Genomic DNA, 19,433 nt, shown 5'->3' with positions numbered 1-19,433 from the left:
ACATCTCGCCTAAAAATAACTCATGTTCGTTTTCACACAAAATAACGAGATATAATTGATACAGTGGGGTTCACTTTCGCGGGATACTCGCAAGAAAAGAACCGTAATTTAGCATAATCGCGCGTACCACAGCTGCAATCAAAAGAGGGTACTTTATTGCAGGTATCAGAACACCGTAGGTGTCGTCCTATCCAACCCTCAGTTCAATGCAAGTCGTTTTTTTCAAACATCGCAGACGGGCAGGCGCCTCGGCTGGCATCCTCGACACCGAGAACACCACGGACCGCGGAAAAGGCCCTTCCCATAGTTCCGTACCAGACGACGGGGACTCCGCGGGGCCAACCGCTCACCGCCAGCGGGTCCAAGACGCCCACCGCGCCTTGCACACCCATGGCACCACCGTCCTCAGACGGGACTCAGCTCCCGCCCCACGCGGCCGAGCAGCCCGTATCGAAGACCGCGCAGCCACCGGAGCCGCCCGGAGAGGCGCCGATTACGCGCCCACCGTCAGTCCCGTCAGTCGCGAAGATTTCGCAGCCTCCTCGACCTCCGGGGCGTGCAACCGAGAATACTGAGGCTACCACGGCGCCACAACCGAGTAAGTGTGATCCCGACACGTTATCACAAGAGAGATACATTTGAGGAGCTCGTGTCACGGATACTGCTTTGTCACTACGGTTATATAGAATGCGAGTGTCGCGTAGTAAAGCGGAAAGTTTCCACGCGTCGCCGAGTGGGCACAGTGGCGCTGCTACCTGCTTTGTCGAGAATGTGCGAAGTGAAACAGAGCATCCAGCATGGAGCAACAGCTGAACGGTACCGACTTTCGTTGTGTGAAATATTCACACTACGAGAGTGACAACTCTGGTAACATTCATGACCTTTGCTATCTTTCATATAAAGGGACGTTTCTGGAAATATAGAATAACTGACACAGCTAAAAACAAAAATAACATATACCTATAAAGAGAAGTACCCGACTGACTGACTCACTCCCTGACTCATCAACGCCTAGCCAAAACTGCTAGACCTAGAGACTTGTAATTTCGGGAGTACAGTTGTGCCATGGCGTAGGGGCTCACTAAGGTGGGACTTTTCGAAACTGTGCTCCCCTTTTTCTCGGTTAGGAGCACAATTTCGAAAAATCCCGAAAAAAGCCTTTAGTTCCCCCGTGGAGCGCTACCTCAAAACTCAGCCCAGCCGAGGGCACGTGAGCGTGCGCCTCGTAAGGAGCTTACGCATCAAGTCTTACGCGTGGGCTTCCGCCAAGCGAGGAGCTCTAAAAAAATTAAAGCCGTTACACTCAATGTGATAGCTTTCGGAAGTTCGGAACAGTGATTTGTCAAAATGGGTGGTGGCGCCGTTATCCGCTCACTGCTATACTCGGGAACAAGTTATGAACGGCACCAGCTCATGTACGGTATCACTCCGCCTAAGCGGCGGACCCGGATGTCAGCTGGCGCGCGCGTTTTGAAAGGAGACTGCCACGAATGCGTGATATCGTCTGCCTTTTCTCACGTAGTTTCTTTGCCGTCGCTGCAGTAGTTTATAAGCATATTAGGTCCAACAAGATACAAAAACGGCTCGTGCCATGTTCAAAATATTCCCAGTAACGCGCTACTTGTGCTGCGCGGAGTGACATCCGGCTGGCTGCGGTGATGAGGCACAGCAGCAACTTCGGTGCCGTTCTTAAGTTGTAACCGAGTTTACCACCTATCACGCGCTTCGCCGCCCTCTCTCACTGCTCTCTTGATGAATATGCAATTCCAAATTCCCGCCTTCGCAGTGCTCGCGCGCCCCCTGCCTAAAACTGCGTCAGGGGGAGTTCTGTTTTTTTTTTTACAGCAAAGCAGCTTATGGCTAGGATCTAGCAGATCGCCTCCGGTAACCATGGAGTTTTATGCTAATATATGCTAGACGGAAATCCTTCGGTGCAGTCGCGGGACGCCGTGGGTGGCGCCATTGCTACTAGCGACGTTCCTCGCTATGGAGGAAAGACAATTCCACGCCTACTTCGCTAAGCTAGCCGTACGGCTTCTGTTTTAGATGCGACGCATCTCTTGCTCTGAGGCATGTCCCTCCTGCGTCGGCGTCGGCGTCGGGGGCGTTCGCACGCCACCTGCGCATGCGCGACTCTCCTCCGCTCTTCTCTCCGACAGCTGTGCGCAACACTCTCATTCCGTCTCATTATCATAAACAACAGCTGCGTGCGCGCGCTTCTCTCGCTTCGCTCCGCTTCCGTCGCGCAAGTGCGCGCATGCGCGACTCTCCTCCGCTGTCTCCTCTCCTTCAGGCGCTGTGAATATAAAGCGGGTAGCGCGCTGCGGCGGTTCAGTCAGCGCTCGCTCTTGTTCGACTTCGCGTCAGAACACGTTTCACCCGATTTAGAGAATCAACCCAACGGAAACACCAATTGAACCCCCCGATGCGTCGCATCACACCAGGGTTCCCTCGCGGGAAGATGGGCGTAATTCTCATCGTACATAAGGCTTCTACATAATCGCTGACAAATTAATCTTTTCGAGGTTCAATTTTATAATAACAAAGCAATGTTGATGAACCTTCTACAGTAATAGTGTCGGTTCTTTGCAGCCAGAGCCAACTTTTCAGCCTGTTCATGAGCCATGCCAAGGACAAGTGGAACGTGCTTGCCCGGTACATGACGGAACGCTCGCTGAAGCGCCGACTCCCAGACAGCGGCGCCAGATTTCCCTCTAGTGTATATTAAGTATGAAACTGTATGCCGTAACAGAGCGATGTAGACAAGAATCGCTAGCGAGCGTAGCGCCACGTTGCGGAGCCCGCTCAAATCTCCGTTATCTTAACACTGCGCGCCACACCCCCGGCGCATGGGAAAGATCATATAAAATAAAACTTTCTTAGGGCCTCCATATTTTAATACAAGACGGCTTATATTTGCCCTTTAAGAAATTGGCTGGCGATTACGATACTCCCTAATGCGATATTTGGGCGTAGCTGTTCGGGCAGCTCGTTTAGCAGCAGCGGCAGACGACGCAGTTCCTGCAGTTGCGTCGCTTATTTCTCAGTAAGAACTGGCTGAGAGCGCATGTGCACGTTCCACAACAGCCGCTGCAGATGCGCACGACCAGTTGCGTGACTCGGAGTTCAGCACTCACTCAGGACTGATGGCTGCAGTGCGCTGGGGCAGCACTCACTCGTGGGTTCTCTCGACGGTGAGCCTCTGCGGCGGCGGCGCGAAGTGCGTCTCAGGAAGGGACCGCAACTGCGTCTTAGGCCGGGTTCAGACTGTTGTCGCAACTGTCGTAATATATTTAAATAATGGCGTCATTTGACGTCTCAGCCAACCGAACTACGAGAAACGCCGTTCATAGCGCCCGATAAGTCTGTTTCATCGGTAGTCTGAACGTAGCATTAAAACGAACGCGCATCATTGTCACGCGAACGCCGCCCTCACGTTTTCGCCAAGCGTAGAGCTCCTCGTGCGGGCACAGCATACTGCCCCTTCCCTTCCCCCACCGCACACTTTCGGAGAGCGCTGGCTCGCTCCGCCACAGCGAACTGCCCTCCCCTCCCAGTTTCGCGACATTCTCCTCCTTTGCTTTCTTTCACTCGTCAGTCTTCCCATCGTTCGCTCGGTCACGACGACATCGACGCGGCTGAGCCCGGAGACGGGCGCCAAAGGGCTGCACAGTAAAATGTCTTCCCAACAATTCATTTGTGTAAGGATGTGAAGCAGACTTTAAGAAGGTCTCTTTAGGTTTGGTCTTTGTAAGATGGCTTTCCCACATCAAGTGTTGCACAGTGAATCACGTCAATCTTCCAAGGGAATACCATTACAGAAAGTGGCTCTAACGCCTGTTTTATTGAAACTATGCCGGAACAACTTATGTGACAATTAGCCGCTTAGACGACTCTAACACAACGCCGGGTTTTATATAGTTTTAAAAATTACGTGGTTCACAGTGAAGTAGTAAATATTGTGGAATGCTCGTCCGCTGTCAATACATATGCGATTCTACGGGAGGGAAACGGACAGTCTATGTTTGTCCATTGAAACAAAACTAGTTCGTCAAACGTTCACTCAGGTAATTAACCAGGTACTATGCTCAATCGCAAATTACGAACAAACGTGTTTCGCTTCGTGCACCCCTTGGACTATGACCCAGTCAAAGCTCAAGTTGAGGCTCGGCACCGCAGCTTTGCTGGTAATCCTTCTTCACAGAGTGGAAGGGCACTAAATTTTTTGTGCCTGCTTTACTTTCGTATGCTGGAGCTGTTTTGCGTCATTTCAAACGTGTAATTTTTGTCTTGCACGGCTGGATCCTCTCTACGTCATTTTCAAAGCGCTGTTTTCAACGCCCAACATTCTTTGCCGAGTACACCCACTGCCAGGACCGTGTAACGCCCTGCATTTCCGCAAAAAGCAGATATCGCGGAAGTTCCACCTGAAATCGCTATAATGGTGTAAATAGAAATAACTGGTTGGACGAAGTTTGGAAAAATAAAGAATAGAAAAAATACAAAGAAAAAATTACGGAAAATGGCGAAATGTATGACGCCCTGCATTTCCACAATGCCGAGGTTGCAAAAGTTCCACCTGTGATCTTTATAATAGCGTAAATGGAGATAATTCGTCGAACAAAATTTTGAAAATTTTGTTCCCCGGCCGCGGCGGCCGCTTTTCTAATGGAGGCGAAAAGCAAAAACGCCTGTGTGTGCGAGATTTCGGTGCACGTTGAAGATCCCCAGGTGGTCAAAATTAATCCGGAGCCCTTCACTACGGCGCGCCTCATCGCCTGCGTTGCGTCGGCGCGTTAAAGCCCCACAAATCAATCAATCAATCAAAATTTTGAAAATCTAAAAAAAGTACGAAAAATAAAAAAAATAATTACGAAAACTGGAGAACCGTGTAACGCCCTGCATTTCCACAATAATGCAGATTTCTGGAAAGTTCCAAATGTAATCGGTATACCAGCATAAATGGAGGTAATTGGTCGAACGAAATTTTGAAAAAGTAAGAAATATGCAAATTAAAATAATTCCGGAAAACTTAAAAACGTATAACGCATGACATTTCCACAATAATGCAGATATACCGCGAAAGGTCCACCTGTAATGGTTATAATAGCGTAAATGGGGATAATTGGTCAAACGATATTTGGAAAATCTAAAAAAGTAAGAAAAATAAAAAATAATTACGAAAACTGGGGAACCGTGTAACGCCCTGCATTTCCACAATAATGCTGATTTCGGGAAAGTTGCAAATGTAATCGTTATAATAGCGCAAATGGAGGTTATTGGTGGAACGAACTTTTGAAAAACTAAAAAATAAGAAAAATGTACACCAAGTACGAAAACTGGCGAACCGTGCAACACCCTGCATTTCCATAATCGTGAATATTTCGGGAAAGTTCCAAATGTAACCTTTATAATAACGTAAATGGAGATAATTGGTCGAACGAAATTTTGAAAAACTGAAAAATAAGAACAATATTAAAAAATTACGGAAAATGTCGAAACGTATAACGCATGCAAGTTCCACAATAATGCAGATTTTGCAAAAGTTTCACCTGTAGTGGTTAAATAGCGTAAATGACGAGAATTGGTCGAACGAAATTTTGAAAAACTAAGAAATAAGAAAAAATATAAAATAATTACGACAACTGGCGAAACGTGTAAAGCCCTTCATTTCCCCAATAATGCGGATTTTGAAAAAGTTCGAAATGTAATCATTATAAAATAGACATAAATGGTCGGACAAAATTTTAAGAAACTAAAAATAAGAATACTATTGAAAATTACGGAAAACAACGAAACGTATAAACGCAAGGCATTTCCACAATAATGCAGATTTCGCGAAAGTTCCCCCTGTAATCGGTATAATAGCGTAAATGGAGATTATTGGTCGAACGAAATTTGAAAAAATAAATATTAAGAAAATATAAAATCATTCCGCAAAATGGCGAACAATGTAACGACCTGCATTTTCGCAGTAATGCAGATTCGAGAAAGTTCCACCTGTAGTCGTTATACTAGCGTAAATGGAGATACTTGGTCGGACAGGATTGAGAAAAACCAATGAGTAAAAAAACTCGCACTCAAGACAAGCGGCATAAGAATGCTACGTATTAGTGGATAAGTCTCTGAATTTCTGCAGAATTTTTTTCTTGCGCGGCTGGAGCCTTTATGCCGCATTTCGAACGCGCCATTTTTTGCTTGTATTGCGCGGCCACTTTTCTCGCTTACTATCGCAAAAACTGTTGCGTCCGGGAAGGCCGACCCGCGCCAAGCTCCGTCGCCTCCGACATGCGTGTGATAGCGTGGTGAAGCGCGCGGCCTGCCAATGTTGCAGCCGTGAAGAAGTCCAGAAGTCGTTGGCAAACGTAACTTGTTTACTTCATAGCGAGAGATGAGCCGAAGCCAAAGAACAATGCCCCGACGGGCCAGGTTACAGTGCAGGACTCAGAGTGACATTATTGATTCGCTGCCCCGACAGGAATGAACTACAGCGCTTGGGGTGTCTTATTTATACCCAAATCGCCAACGGTCAAAACACGCGTTCCCTCTAGATTCCGCACACGACACGAACGGCACAGACACACACAACAGTCTTTCCAGAGTTCGTAAGTGGTCGGTAGTAGCGGCGCACGCTGAGTCCGAGAGAGGGGAGAGAGGAGGTCTCCGCAACAGCTTCTGCGTCCTTCAGACGGGTTGAAGCCTGCCTCGTCTGCCAACGCCGGTTTGAATCGCGCCGATAGCGAGGCGCCTGCGATCCAGACGTGTCGCAGCTTGTGTGAATTGTCGGCTGCAAGTGTGAGTCGCCGACAGGGAGGCCTGCTCAAAACGCGCACGCAGTGAAGGCTTCACCGCACAGCCGAGGAGTATGGAACGAAGCACAGCGGCGGGCTGATTCGTAACAAAACCAACCCAACGAGCGTTTCTAACTAAATGAACGCGGAGGCTGCAGGTTATATGCACAGATTTTGCCTGCCTGAAATGTACCCGCAATTTTCTTTGCGCTAAAGAACGAGGAGATGTATGACAGGCGCCAGCGGTTCACGAGGTTCGAACGGTTTAGACTATTTAAACCGAGTGGTTTTCGAAGCCTCAGCGTGACGGGTCCCTGACGACGGTATACACCAGGCTCTTCTTGGGTCCGTTATCTCGCTGCGCCGCCTATTTCTGGTAGTCGCTTGACATATCGACCGTTAGCCAGTTGCGACGAAAAGGCGAGCCCATAAAGTGCTCTGCACTTAAAAAATACCAAGAAATACCGTGCGCAGACGACCTAGGATTTAAGGGTAGCACAAAGGAAGTAAACTACAAGGCTGTCGAGCCGACGAAAACAAGATTCGAATGCCGATGGACGAAAAGCTGAGAGAGGAATATTGCCTAGGACAGCTACCGCCTGTAACAGAAAAAAATTATTTTATGTCTAAGAAGTTTTTTGTGCCTGCCCCAAGAGCAGTGCTATTATTGAACGAGATCGTGAAATATAGGTATATTAGTTTTCTTAGTTTTTTTTGGTAAGATGACACATTTCATCACCCCACTACAAAGAGGATACAACTATCAATCGTCATCATAATCATAATGGTTGCCGTTCTTAAGTTGTATCCGGGTATAGCGCTGCCGGCCATGACCTTCCCATCTCGCCGCAGCTGCACGCACGCCCCGCACGTCGGCAGCATCGCGTGCTGTGTCTTCGCAATAGCATAAAGTTTCTTCACCGGCGCTGTGCTGAAAATTACAGTGGTAACACGATTAATTTGGGTCGCAACATCAAGGAAGAAATTAAGCGCGAAATATATACGCAGTGACTGACCATTGTTATCGCTCGCACTCTGAACTTAATCGTATTATGTCGGGGCAACAGCTCTTTTCTGGCGACTGAGATTGAAGCTTGCCGGTATTACGTTCAATTTGCAACAGTTTTCACGCCCGTGATTGTGTTTAAGTCCCACATCTTTCGATGAAAGCTTGTTAAGGCATTTTTGTCAACTGTGGCTCAAGCGAGATCGACGAATTTAGTTTCATCCCTATATGCGCACTTTCGCTGGCACTTTTATTTTCGAGTCTGCCTGTAAAAAAAAATGTTGCCCGTTACGGCCTCTTTATGTATGTAGTTATGAGCCAAAATTGGAATAACATAGCTTGAGAACCGAATATGGGGCGCGGAACGCAGGTTATGGTACCGTAGCTGTCAGTCTTCGTGCGCGGAGAGATGCATTAGAATATGTTGTTTAGCACAAGTCATGCACATCGTTCAACAAATGAAAACTGTTGCCCACACAGTAGAAGAAATATGGAAGACCATCGCGTGATGATTTCGAAAGGTTTTATTGACGTAAAGTGAAACGAAATTTCGGCCAACTATCGGGAGTTCAACTCCAAGGCGTAGTTTGGTTATTGCCTCCCAGTTGAATTTCCTGAGCGATTAACAGCGGAAAAGAAAAGACGACAAAGGAGCTCACAGACATATCGCACAGATATGTACCAACTGGCCCGCTTGAAAGTCATGTTATACCGGCAAGTTACTGCGCGATCCCTGCATTGGACAAAACATTTCCCTGTTTCTCATTGAAGGTTCCTCAGCAGGAAAGTTGGGCGAAGTTCATCTGTAAACACTTGGTGCAAATGATCATCCGTACTGACGCAAGCTTGCATGACACCCCTTCGAAACTCCAAGTTTCGCAAACAAAAACACAGCGGTCGCGATCAACACGGCTCTCACATGCACACACATGCGCGACCTGCATTGTGGCCATGGAGCAGTAATTGGCTGCTGCAGTAAAACATGAACTTAGCCCGCTTAGTTTGCTCCATTTGGTAGGATTCGGGGATGTTAATCCTATCTTACGCATTCAAGCTTCCGTGCGTTCGGCATTGAGCTTGCCGAGCGGTGCAGCAAACAAAGCCGTTCCTTTAACCTACTGTGTCAGCAACTCAAATGCACAACGGCCAGTCATCCCGTAAGTGTCATGCACTGTGGTGAGAAGAGACCGTACTAGAAATAAAACACCCGCCTAAAATGTTCCGCGACATTACCGGGCTGTACGACTGGCACCGGAGCCCACCTAGATCGTTCATGGCGGACCGGAAAAGGAAACGCAGGGCGGAACCGGAAACACTCGGCGGGAGCCAATAGCAGCGCGTGTCGGCCCATCAATCGTTGTCGCTGCGAAAAGCCGTGAAGGTACTTCAGCTGGGTCTGCTGCTTCAGCTAGTTATTAAGGGTGTTTTCGTGAATCGCTTAATTTTTTTTTCTGATGCTGTGGGGACTCCTTAATGATCAGTCTATGTACGACAACGAGGTCTAATTTGGAATTTTCGAGAGCGCTATCTAACGTGGCATAATCGTCGCAGCCGAGGCAAGCCACTCTCTGCACGGCATCCTGAAGTCTGCCACGGACAGCCGGCGATCACTACCGGGCGGACACAAGGGGAAGCCGGAGGCGTTCGTGGTTCCGGTGCCCTCGTACGTGGGCACGCCGGACAGCACGGCAGACCGGAAGTGCCAGCCGGGAGACGCCGTCGAGAGCCGCTTCACGAGAACCGCCATCTCCCGGTCGTCAATGATGTCAACCACTCTGCGGCAATTCCTGGGTCGGAAGAAGGCGCGATTCGGCTTCTTCTCGCTCAAGGTACGCCCGCCTCTTTCTGCGCATGCGTCAGAGCGAACCCTTCTAGAAGGAAAACCGAGCTTGTTGGTACAGCGCTGGGAAGACGGACGATACAGGCGCCGATTTTAAAGAGAATTGCCAGGTTGGTCTATAAATAGCCAAGTTGGGCTACTTGATTTTATATATGGCGGGGAAAATAATTGGTTGGCTATTTGGCTATTTTGGGCTGTTCTGCATTTTTGCTTGATACACCCTAAACATATCGACAAAATGCCACCCATAGGCTGACACACAAAAGTAATAAACGAATCAATTGCAATTTTACACTCTAATCATAGCAATTTATTTTTTAGCCTAAACGTAATAGAAAACAAACTGTAGTTGATTCCTCTGTCATAGGAATCGGTAAAACACTAAATTGAAATGTGCAGCGAAATCTGCAGCAGAGCATGATTTGCACGTTGGCTGTCTTGTGGGTGTGCTTCGCGAGCGACGTCCTTCTGGCGGGTAGCTTTGGCAAAAGTGTACTGGCGTCATTTCCGTGACGGATATGACGTCAGTGATATCTTGGTGTATCTCGCATAAAATACTTTCGTGTTAAAATATAAATTCCGAAAACGAACAACCCTAAGCATAACGTACTCTGTAGTACTAAAGGTTTCTCCCCTGCAAGAAGACCCTGCGTGCAGGGGTGCACCCTTTACAGGCCGCTTGCTTCGTTGTAGTGGCGTCATTTCTGTGACGGATGTAACGTCAGTGAAATCTTGTGCATCCGGGAATACAACGCTTTCGTGTTAAAATTCCTAAGATTGGATTGGATTGGGAAACATTTAATGAGCATAAAAGTGGGTGGCTTTCTCAGTCCAGATAGCCGCGAGCTAGCGCAGCTGCTTGGGCGCGAGTGATGAGGCGTTCTTGGTCCTCGCACCGTGGAATGATGTGAAATTTTGAAAAGCCTAAGAGGAGCAGATAAGTAAGGGCTTCACACCATCCGATATCTTTTTGGAGCGGTTCAACACCACCGCTACGTACGCAAGTGCAGCAGCTTGTGCTCCAAACGAATGATCTTTTGTCTTGCACTCATTCTGTGAACATCTCAAATCTTGCACCTGAAAAATAGCAGATGTCTTAGTAAGCGTTTGAAATGAATCGTTTGAACTTTTTTGACTTGGCTATATGGACTATTTCTGCGGCTCGACATTTGGCTACTTTTGGGCTATGTGGCTGAAAAATTTGGCAGGTTGCTCGGCGGGAAACTGGCATCCCTGATTTTAAGGCGTAGCATTCTCTGCCGAGCAATTCCACAGCCCGGACTGTGTAACGCCTTGCATTTGCGTAAAAATTCACGATTGGCGGAAGTAACACATTAACTCGCTAAAATAGGGTAAACGGAGATAATTGTAGAAGTGAGCTTTGAAAAACCAAAAAATACAAACAATAGAAAAATAAAAAAATTACAATAAGATCGGACAAAACCAAAAGTATGCACTTTTACACCTCCTCCTCTTTCTAAAAACGAAAACAAAATTAAATACTTCAAGGAAAGAACGTTGAAAATACGAATAAAATATATCGAAAATGGGCAAACCGTGTAGCGCCCAGAATTTCCAGAAACTTGCACAATTGGCGGAAATTACACACTTAATTGTCATACTAACGTAAATACAGATACCTGGTCGAACGGAATTTGAAAAACCGAAAAAGAGTAGAAAATTTACTTGTACAAATATTACTGAAGAAATAAAAAATATACATCTTGGGAATCTCTTCCAAAAAATGAAGACTGAATTTCAGAATGCACTGACGATTACTATGCTTCTAATGCGATATTTTTGCGCAGCGCGAACTGCGGTTTTCTCGGTCGCGGTGCATACCTGCTGCGTCTCAGGAAGTGGCCGCGTGATCAGCAAACGTACGGCGGCTCCCGCTACTCTGCTGTTATCTCGAAGCGCGTCGCAGCTGCCGGCGACCAAGTCATTTCAAATCGTGTTTGAACCTCCCGCGCAAATGTAACCTGGTTTGGGTGGGCCACAAACGGAGTAACAGCATCTGCCGAAAGTGTGAGGGGGAGGCCATGTGAGAGATAGCGCCACAGTAGCACGTGCCGCCCTCCCCCTGACAGTTTTGCCAGAGGCTCCCACGAGAGTCTCGTGCTGGCTCTGCATATTGCGCTCCCCCCCACACTCTCACCACATTTCACTCAACCGCTTTCTTCCTGCCGTCGCTGGCTCGGTTACGACGCCGTCGCCATCGCCGCCGCCAAAACCCCAGTAGCGGCCGCCAAAGTGCTTGCGCACTAAAACGCCTGGAAAAGAAAGATGGAAATACGAATAACTAGAGGAAATGGCAAGCCGTGTAACGCCTTTATTTCTAAAAAAATGCATGATTGGTGGAAGTAATACAGCTAATTGTCACAATTGCGCAAATGGAAATAATTCGCCAAACAGAATTACGAAAACAAAAAAAATAGTAAAAAAACTCCACAGAAATGAACTGACCATCTTACACATCTCAAAAACAGGAAGGCTCCACAAAAAAACCCGTAAAAGAACACTGGAAATATTAACGAAATAATAGAGAAAACTGGCAAATCCTGCATTACGCCTTTCACCCACGAATTAAAAGCATAATGGTGCAACTTTACATTACTGGAGTGAAGAAATGAAAAAAAAAACTAACAAACTACAAAATAACCTGATGCATTTGACTGCTGTTAGCCAAATCTGGCTGCAAAGAAATCACAATACATAGAAGCTGTGTAAGAATGCTGTGTATTAATATGCAATTCTCTGAATTGCTGTAGTTCTTTACTATCGACTAAAGAAGATTTAGAAAAAAAGCTACGCATGCATACACACACATAGGCCACGCTCAAAGACTCTGTACATTACTAAACAACTACAATCTAATTGCCCCCGTGACACTCACGGCTCTGAATGTAGCAATCTGACTTTGTTATTTGGCAGACATAAGAAAGGGTGGCTTATGCACTTATCACCACAGCGCCTGTATCCTCCATCTTCTTGTGTCCCCGTCGTGGCTCTAGTGTGGTTCAAAATGCGAACACTGGGTTTGCGGGTACGCCACCATCACTTCTTTTGTACCGACATCGGGTTTTCCGCAGGAACGGCCGGAAACACGCGATGGCTTTGAAATGTATCCCCCCAACAGCGCGTGTGCTACAGTATCAGTTAACAAAGAAAAAAATGAGGGAAAGCACTTGTCACATTCAAAACGAAGCGGCCAGTGCCGTGGAGGCATGCCTACTGGGAAAGTACTAACCACAAGGTCGTCACGCAGTCGTGTTGTACGCGTTCAGATGAAAACCCAGTTCTTGAATGAAGTAATAAAGTAACCAACAACAACCCGGAAAATAGTGTGAGAATTGCGTTATATCTGATTTGATTATAGTTAGACAATAAAACACCACCTGGGTTACTCTGGGCCGTTTCTAAATAGTGTTAAATTTATCTGGACGGAATCCCATATTGACGCTCAGGCTGTTCTATAGTTCCGTGCGTATTCGCGCTTACTATGAGTGCAGTTTAGTAGATAAGGTGCTTTGTAAGAGTTACGGTGCAGATACCCAAGCATACGGTTTGCGATGTGAATAACGTATGCGATCTGAACATTATTGCATAGATTGGTTTTGGTATGCTCGCCGAGTTATTTGCAAGGGGATGCACTTTTGTTGGGTAGTATAGAAAATAAAGGGTGGCGCGTTAAGCGATCGGGTTACGCGCGTTGTTTTGCAATTGGTACGGGTTAATTTTATCAGCCATGAGCTTTCCACGTCACACAACGTTAAAATAGCATCCAGATAAGACTGAAGAATGGATAAGTCGAAACCACGAAACCACGACGGCTAGGGGAATGTAGTTATCATCGTTCCTTTCCGGCAAGGCAAAAGTCGCTGAAATCTGAGCCAGCGTCAATGCGGTCGAATTTGTTCCTAACTTCAGGCTCCAAGAAAAGAATAGCAAACAGGTAAAACGTCTACGGTTGAAAGCTGTATTGAAAAGGTCACCAAAAGCGGTACAAAAATTGTGCCATCAAATGAAGACCCACTGTATCAAATATGATAGAAGGAAATTTGAAGCAACGCGAAAAAGTGGGCAGGCCTCAAACATGACAACAAAAAGATTATCTGACGAAGAAAATGCCCAAGTGTAGGACGAAAGAGGGGAATACTGTTTTTCGAGTAACACGGAGCCCGCCAGCTCCCGGGTTTGGCCTTTTTCTCGAGTTGCCAGGAAAGCCCTTGTGCGCCCTTCTTGAGTACTCACATGAGAGAACTCCGTAACGGTATGAAAAGTGATACTCTGAGGTTAGGTGTTCAATTAATGCGATTTACCATCACTTTCTAGCTTCTTAAACACCATGCATCAAGTTTGATAAGCAGCATTCTTTGCCGAGTACCCCCAAGCCACAACGCTGTAATGCCCTGCATTTGCGCTGAAATGCGAAAGTAGCACTTTTAGTCGTTATAGTGGCGCAAATAGATATGACTGGCCGAAGACAAATAAAAAAACAAGAAAATAAATATGAAAAGAAAATAAATTTACAAAAATGATCTCACGAGATAAAAATATGCCTCTTGTACACCCTCAAAAAATCAAAACTAAACTAAAAAATTCCGCGAAAAAACCTGCAAAGATGAATAAAAAATAACGAAAATTGGCGGACTGCCTAACGTCCTGCATTGCACAAATTTGCACAATTATCCGAAGTAACATATAAACGGTACAGTAGCGTAAATGGATATCATTGGTCGAACAGGATTTTGAAGAACCGAAAAATAAAACTAGAAAAAAAAATAGTTTACGAAAATGAAATGATGAAAACAAAAATATATATCTTCTACATCTGCTCCAAAAAAAAAAAAACGAAGACTAAAGTAAAAAATCACGGAAAAATACGTTGTAAATACGAAAAACAATTGCGAAACAAACGGACCCTTCACTGTACGTTGGGTATGCGGGAAAATACATCGTTGCCGAAGTAAATCATGGCGTATATCTACATCATTAAAAAAACGAAAGAAAACTTCAAAGAAATAAAACAACTCAACGTCATTCTTTATTCATAGCTTAATCTGGCTGTAAAGAACTCACACTGTGGACACGTGGATTAAGAATTCTATCATTAATGGGCAGATCTCCATATTTCTGCAGATTTTTTCCTGTATTATTCCCAAGATCTGTTACCAACCTTTATTTACGTATTAAGTTTGTTATAATACGTCCCCACCCCATTACACTCCATTTGGGCTATATTCTCAAATTTTGTATTCGAATGTGTAGAACTGAATATTTCCAGGTTTTCATGTCAACAGACAGCAACCATTCAGGAATTCAACCATTTCGAGAAGGTCATCACTTGCACTACATCACTAGAGATATCCGCACTGTGCAATTATTTATTGCTTGGATTTTAACCATTGCCTTCTGTAACGCCTTTCGACCCCGAACGTAAACAAATAGGCAATTTGCGGTCTTAGCCTAACGCGTGTTCTATAGAAGACACGGGGCTCATGTTTTCTTTTCAACCGGCTCTGGATGTTCTTAGTCACGCACTGCTTTCCTCACCGGCTTTGTCTCGCAGGTCATAACGCCCTGTTACATGACGCCGATGAGGCAACGGTCGGTGATCTTCAAGTCGGTGGTAATGGTGGCACTGGTCGCGGGCGTCTCCGCCGTTACGCTTGCGATCGTGTTGTGGGTCGCATTCGGCGGCGATCACGATAGATACTGCGAGAGCAGCGACTGCCGTTACCACAAGAAACTAATCACCGGCGCCCTCAACTGGAGCATCGACCCGTGTGAAGACTTCAGCGCTTTCGTGTGCTCCGCCTGGCGGGCGACGGCCGGATACCGGCGCGGTTCACGGTCTTCGCTGGAGGACGTTGTCACCGCCTGGACCGGGGACTTTGAGTCGATGCTACGCAAAGGGGGAGAGCACCTGGAAGTCGGGAAGAAGGCCCTCAGCATGCTCGCTCTGTGCAAGGAAATGAAACCTGAGCAGGTGGCGGCTAGAACCGAGGTGCTGAGGAAGTTCATGGCCGAACGCCAGATCCCGTGGCCCGGGGAGGCATTGCCCAACACGAGGCCACTCACAGTCCTAGTTGACCTCGCCTTCAACTGGGGCGTGCCTCTGTGGTTCCGGGTGCGTTTCCTGCGAGACATCGGCGATAGCAAGCGCGCCGTGCGCATAAGCCCGAACGGACGCGTATGCGACTGGTTGAGTCTTCACAGCGGGCTCCTAAAGAGTGGAAGTTTCCACGAGTACTGGAGAAAGCACTACCAGCTTCTGGCTCCGGCGGGCTACGTGCCTACGACGACGGCGCAGAGTGAGAAGGCGGCTAAAGTTCAGATCGCTGTGCTTGAAGAGCTCCGTAATGCCGGTGAACGACTTTCCACTGCGAGCTTCTTTCTCCAAAATATGACGCATCACACTCCTTCAATACCATCTGATGAGTGGATGACCAGTCTGAACGAGAGCCTCAGGGTGAAACCGTTTCTTACAGCCCAAGATCAAATAATTTTCACGCACGTGGCGCTTCTGGCTGCCTTAAACAAGATAATTTTGCAGTACACGCGCGAGGAGATTCTGGCGAGTCTTGCCTGGCTCTTCGTTCAGATGGTCGCTCCTATTGTAGACCCCACACTCCCATCGCCGAGAGTCGGCCAAGCGGCTGTCGGGCCAAAGGGCAATCTTGTCGAGGCGCAGTCGGAGCGGTTTGCGTTCTGCGCGTCAACGGTCGAAGCAGCGTACCGCTTTCTCGTGATCTCGCTGTATACAGTTTCAAATTTCCACGTCGCTGAGCGCCAAAACATCGACAAGCGGCTGCGGGCCATTCGAGGCGTGGCGGTGGAGAAGGTCAAGGGCATGAAATGGATGGCCTTGCTTTCCAAAGCGCGCGCGGAAGAAAAGTTTAACAAGTCGAAGACGCTGCTTTGGCCATCCGAAGACCTTCAGTCGAGCGCCGCATTGTCCGCAATGCACTCCGGATTTCCAGAGAGCGACGACAACTTTGCTGCACTGTGGCTGCGAGTACGCAAGTCCGTACGGGAGCTGTACGCAGAAACAACGTACGACGAGGCGCTCAACATGCCGTCCAACCTGGCGCTTCCGCTAGTCGACTACGACTACGTCCTCAACCGCGTACGTATCTCCGTGCAGGCCCTGTCGCCACCGGTCTACTACGCTCAGGGAACAAAGGCCATGTTTTACGGCGGCCTGGGGTTTCTGTACGCGAGTAAGCTTGTTGGCGCAGTGGACGCTGAGGGAATGCGGGTTGACGCTCATGGCCGCGTGTACGACCTCTGGATGCAGACCAGCTGGCGAGACGCTGTTCTGGACAGGGAGAGGTGCTCTGGTAGCAAAGGCGGATATTTCCCCGAGATTCCGGCGCTGGAAATCAGCTACGGCGCCTTTGAACAAGAACTGGGCAAAGGCAGCGTCCGGCACCAGCTACTGCGAGACGGCCTTTCGGAACGGCAACAGTTCTTCGTAACCCTTTGCTTTCACATGTGCAGCCGGGACGCCACGAAGCCCACGGGGGACTGCAACAAGGCCGTCATGAACTTCCCCCCGTTCGCCAGCGAGTTCAGTTGTACTCAGTATCCGACGATGAATACCTCCAACCGGTGCTTGTTCTTTGCCCCCTAAAGGTGAACACATTTCGTTCTTCCTCCTGTGCCCCTGGTGGTTCAGGGTGAACAGGTATGGAACACGGGGATATAGTTACTTTGGTTCGACTAACAGCTACTTCCGCCGATGGTGTGGTAAAGGAACACATTGTTCTTGCGCCTGATGCAATGTAGCGCTTGGGTTTTGTTGCTTGGAACGTTGCTGACTTGTGCGTGAAACTTCGGGCGTTCTTTCGCATCATTGTTGATTATTCATTCTATGATTGCCATCCGTTCTACGGTAGTTGCCTACCGTTATACGGTAAGAAGTGTTCGTTATGAACAATACCACGTATAAACTTGAAATATGCAATATATTTTTCATTCGCCATCCAATCCATGTCGTATATTTGCTATTATTTAACTCCAGGCTGCCTGAATGGAATAAATATATTAGCTTCCATCTGAACTGCATATTTTTTAAGGCGAAAGCCTTGAGTACCCCAGTGTGCGAAAAACTCGTTTCATGGCCTAGAAAATGTGCATCGCTGTAAAGAATAAACAAAATCTTGCACTCCTCCGCCTAGCGACGCCGATGGTTGAACGCGAAGCTTTATCGTGTCGGATTCTTTGGTTGTCGGATGAGTTTTCCAAACCGCTTCGACTATGTCCAAATGGAACAATCGCATAACGCGAGAGGCCCAGGTTTCATTTCGGCCGCGGGAAGCGTTCTTGAACGCAAAGCTTTCTAGCTCTACCAGCCAACGGTTCTTTCGTGGCGTGCGGGACAATTTCCCAACGCGTCGGAGGCGGCGGCAGGGGGGAGGGATGGTCGGAGGGTTTCACTCACGGATCACACTAGAGATGGCGTCACGAATTTACCCAGCGTACCCCGCGTGGAAGTGCCTGCTCGCCGGCTGCGGCAGTGGCGCCGGCGGTACAGCTTTGTCGTCTGCTCTAGCGATGGTTGTTTTTGGGCCTGTTTCGGTGCAGCTTCGCGTCCATTGCGTGGTGTCTTCGCACGGCTTGATTAACTTTATCGAGAGCACCTCCAAGGTAACCCGCACCCGACGGAATGAAGTGGTCGTACGGTAAACATACGTTAAGGATTGGTTTGCAGGGCGGGAAAAAAACGTAAAAACCACATACAGAAAAGGCGAAATGGCAACTGGTTCTCATAAATAGACTTTATAAAATTTCCCTCAGCTTTCTCGCAATTCTCAAACTTACTAAACTACTTAGTTTAAATCGGTATAAATGGGAATCACTAAGCTCACATGCGGAATTGTTTCGTTGTCTGCTCTTGTGTCGCGCGGTGGTGTAGCCCCAACTACCGCATCAGGATAGCTAGGTGCCGGTGTGTCACCCTTCAAAAGACGCCTCTCCCCGTTTTCTTTCTCCCGACTCACGGCCGGGCTACAGCGGCGGCGTCCGCCGCTGTAGCCGTGCCGTGGCCGACGCTGCTGATGCGTTCGGGATGACGCCCCCGCAAATTCTAGGTAAAGGCTGCCAGAACCTCTGGTTTCACTATTTGTAGAGCTAAGTGTGTGAATTCATGTGACTGATTGATTGATTGTAGGGTTTAACGCGCCGACGCAACGCAGGCGATGATGCGCGCCGTAGTGGAGGGCTCCGGATTAATTTAGACCACCTGGAGATCTTTAACGTGCGCCGAAATCTCGTACACACGGGCGTTTTTGGTTTTCGCCTCCATCAGAAAAGCGGCCGCCGCGGCCGGGAATCGAACCCGCGACCTCGTGCTCAGCAGCGCAACGCCTTAGCCACTGAGCCACCGCGGCGGTTGTGAATTCATGTGACATCGCATGGGCAATTGTTGTGGGTGTCGTTTAAAGCTTTGCTTTCCAACCACCTTCACAGAAATTGATGGGAACCAATTTTTTTCTTTCATTTCACCCACGAGCATTACTCATCATCGTCAGAGAAAGTAGGCTTTTAGAGTCAATAGTCTTTCGTGGGCTACTTAAATGCAGAAATTTTAGTCTGTCTGTCTGTCTGTCTGTCTGTCTGTCTGTCTGTCTGTCTGTGACTCGATTCAGCCATTCGGCAAAAGCGAAACAAATGGTGCGCAATAGTCTTATATACCCCCAGGCAAATCTGAACGCCTATGTCCGGTGTCCATGTTTATAGTTGTCAATAATATTGAACAAGAAGAAGACATTACGCAAATGTAAGGCAG

General features: G+C 47.7%; 1 protein-coding gene across 1 annotated transcript; it reads left to right on the top strand.

Annotated features, from left to right (window-relative positions):
- The first annotated feature begins 797 nt into the window (after positions 1–797).
- On the top strand, positions 798–17,566 carry LOC144168213 (endothelin-converting enzyme 2-like). Its single transcript, XM_077697247.1, has 3 exons — positions 798–816; positions 9,349–9,626; positions 15,210–17,566. The coding sequence occupies exons 1-3, from the start codon at positions 798–800 to the stop codon at positions 17,274–17,276; spliced, it is 2,364 nt and encodes a 787-aa protein (XP_077553373.1). The 3' UTR covers positions 17,277–17,566.
- Positions 17,567–19,433: the final 1,867 nt, after the last annotated feature.

This window comes from Haemaphysalis longicornis, unplaced genomic scaffold, assembly GCF_048455015.1.
Source record: "Haemaphysalis longicornis isolate Haplotype H1 unplaced genomic scaffold, Haemaphysalis longicornis Haplotype H1 scaffold_2, whole genome shotgun sequence".
NCBI classification, from domain to species: Eukaryota; Metazoa; Arthropoda; class Arachnida; order Ixodida; family Ixodidae; genus Haemaphysalis; species Haemaphysalis longicornis.
This window is presented reverse-complemented; position numbering and strand designations above follow the sequence as displayed.

What these genes read in the sequence shown, in the direction of transcription:
- LOC144168213 (XM_077697247.1), top strand. An exon ending in TCGGCTTCTTCTCGCTCAAG is followed by an intron (nt 9,627 to 15,209) that starts GTACGCCCGCCT and finishes TTTGTCTCGCAG; the next exon opens with GTCATAACGCCCTGTTACAT.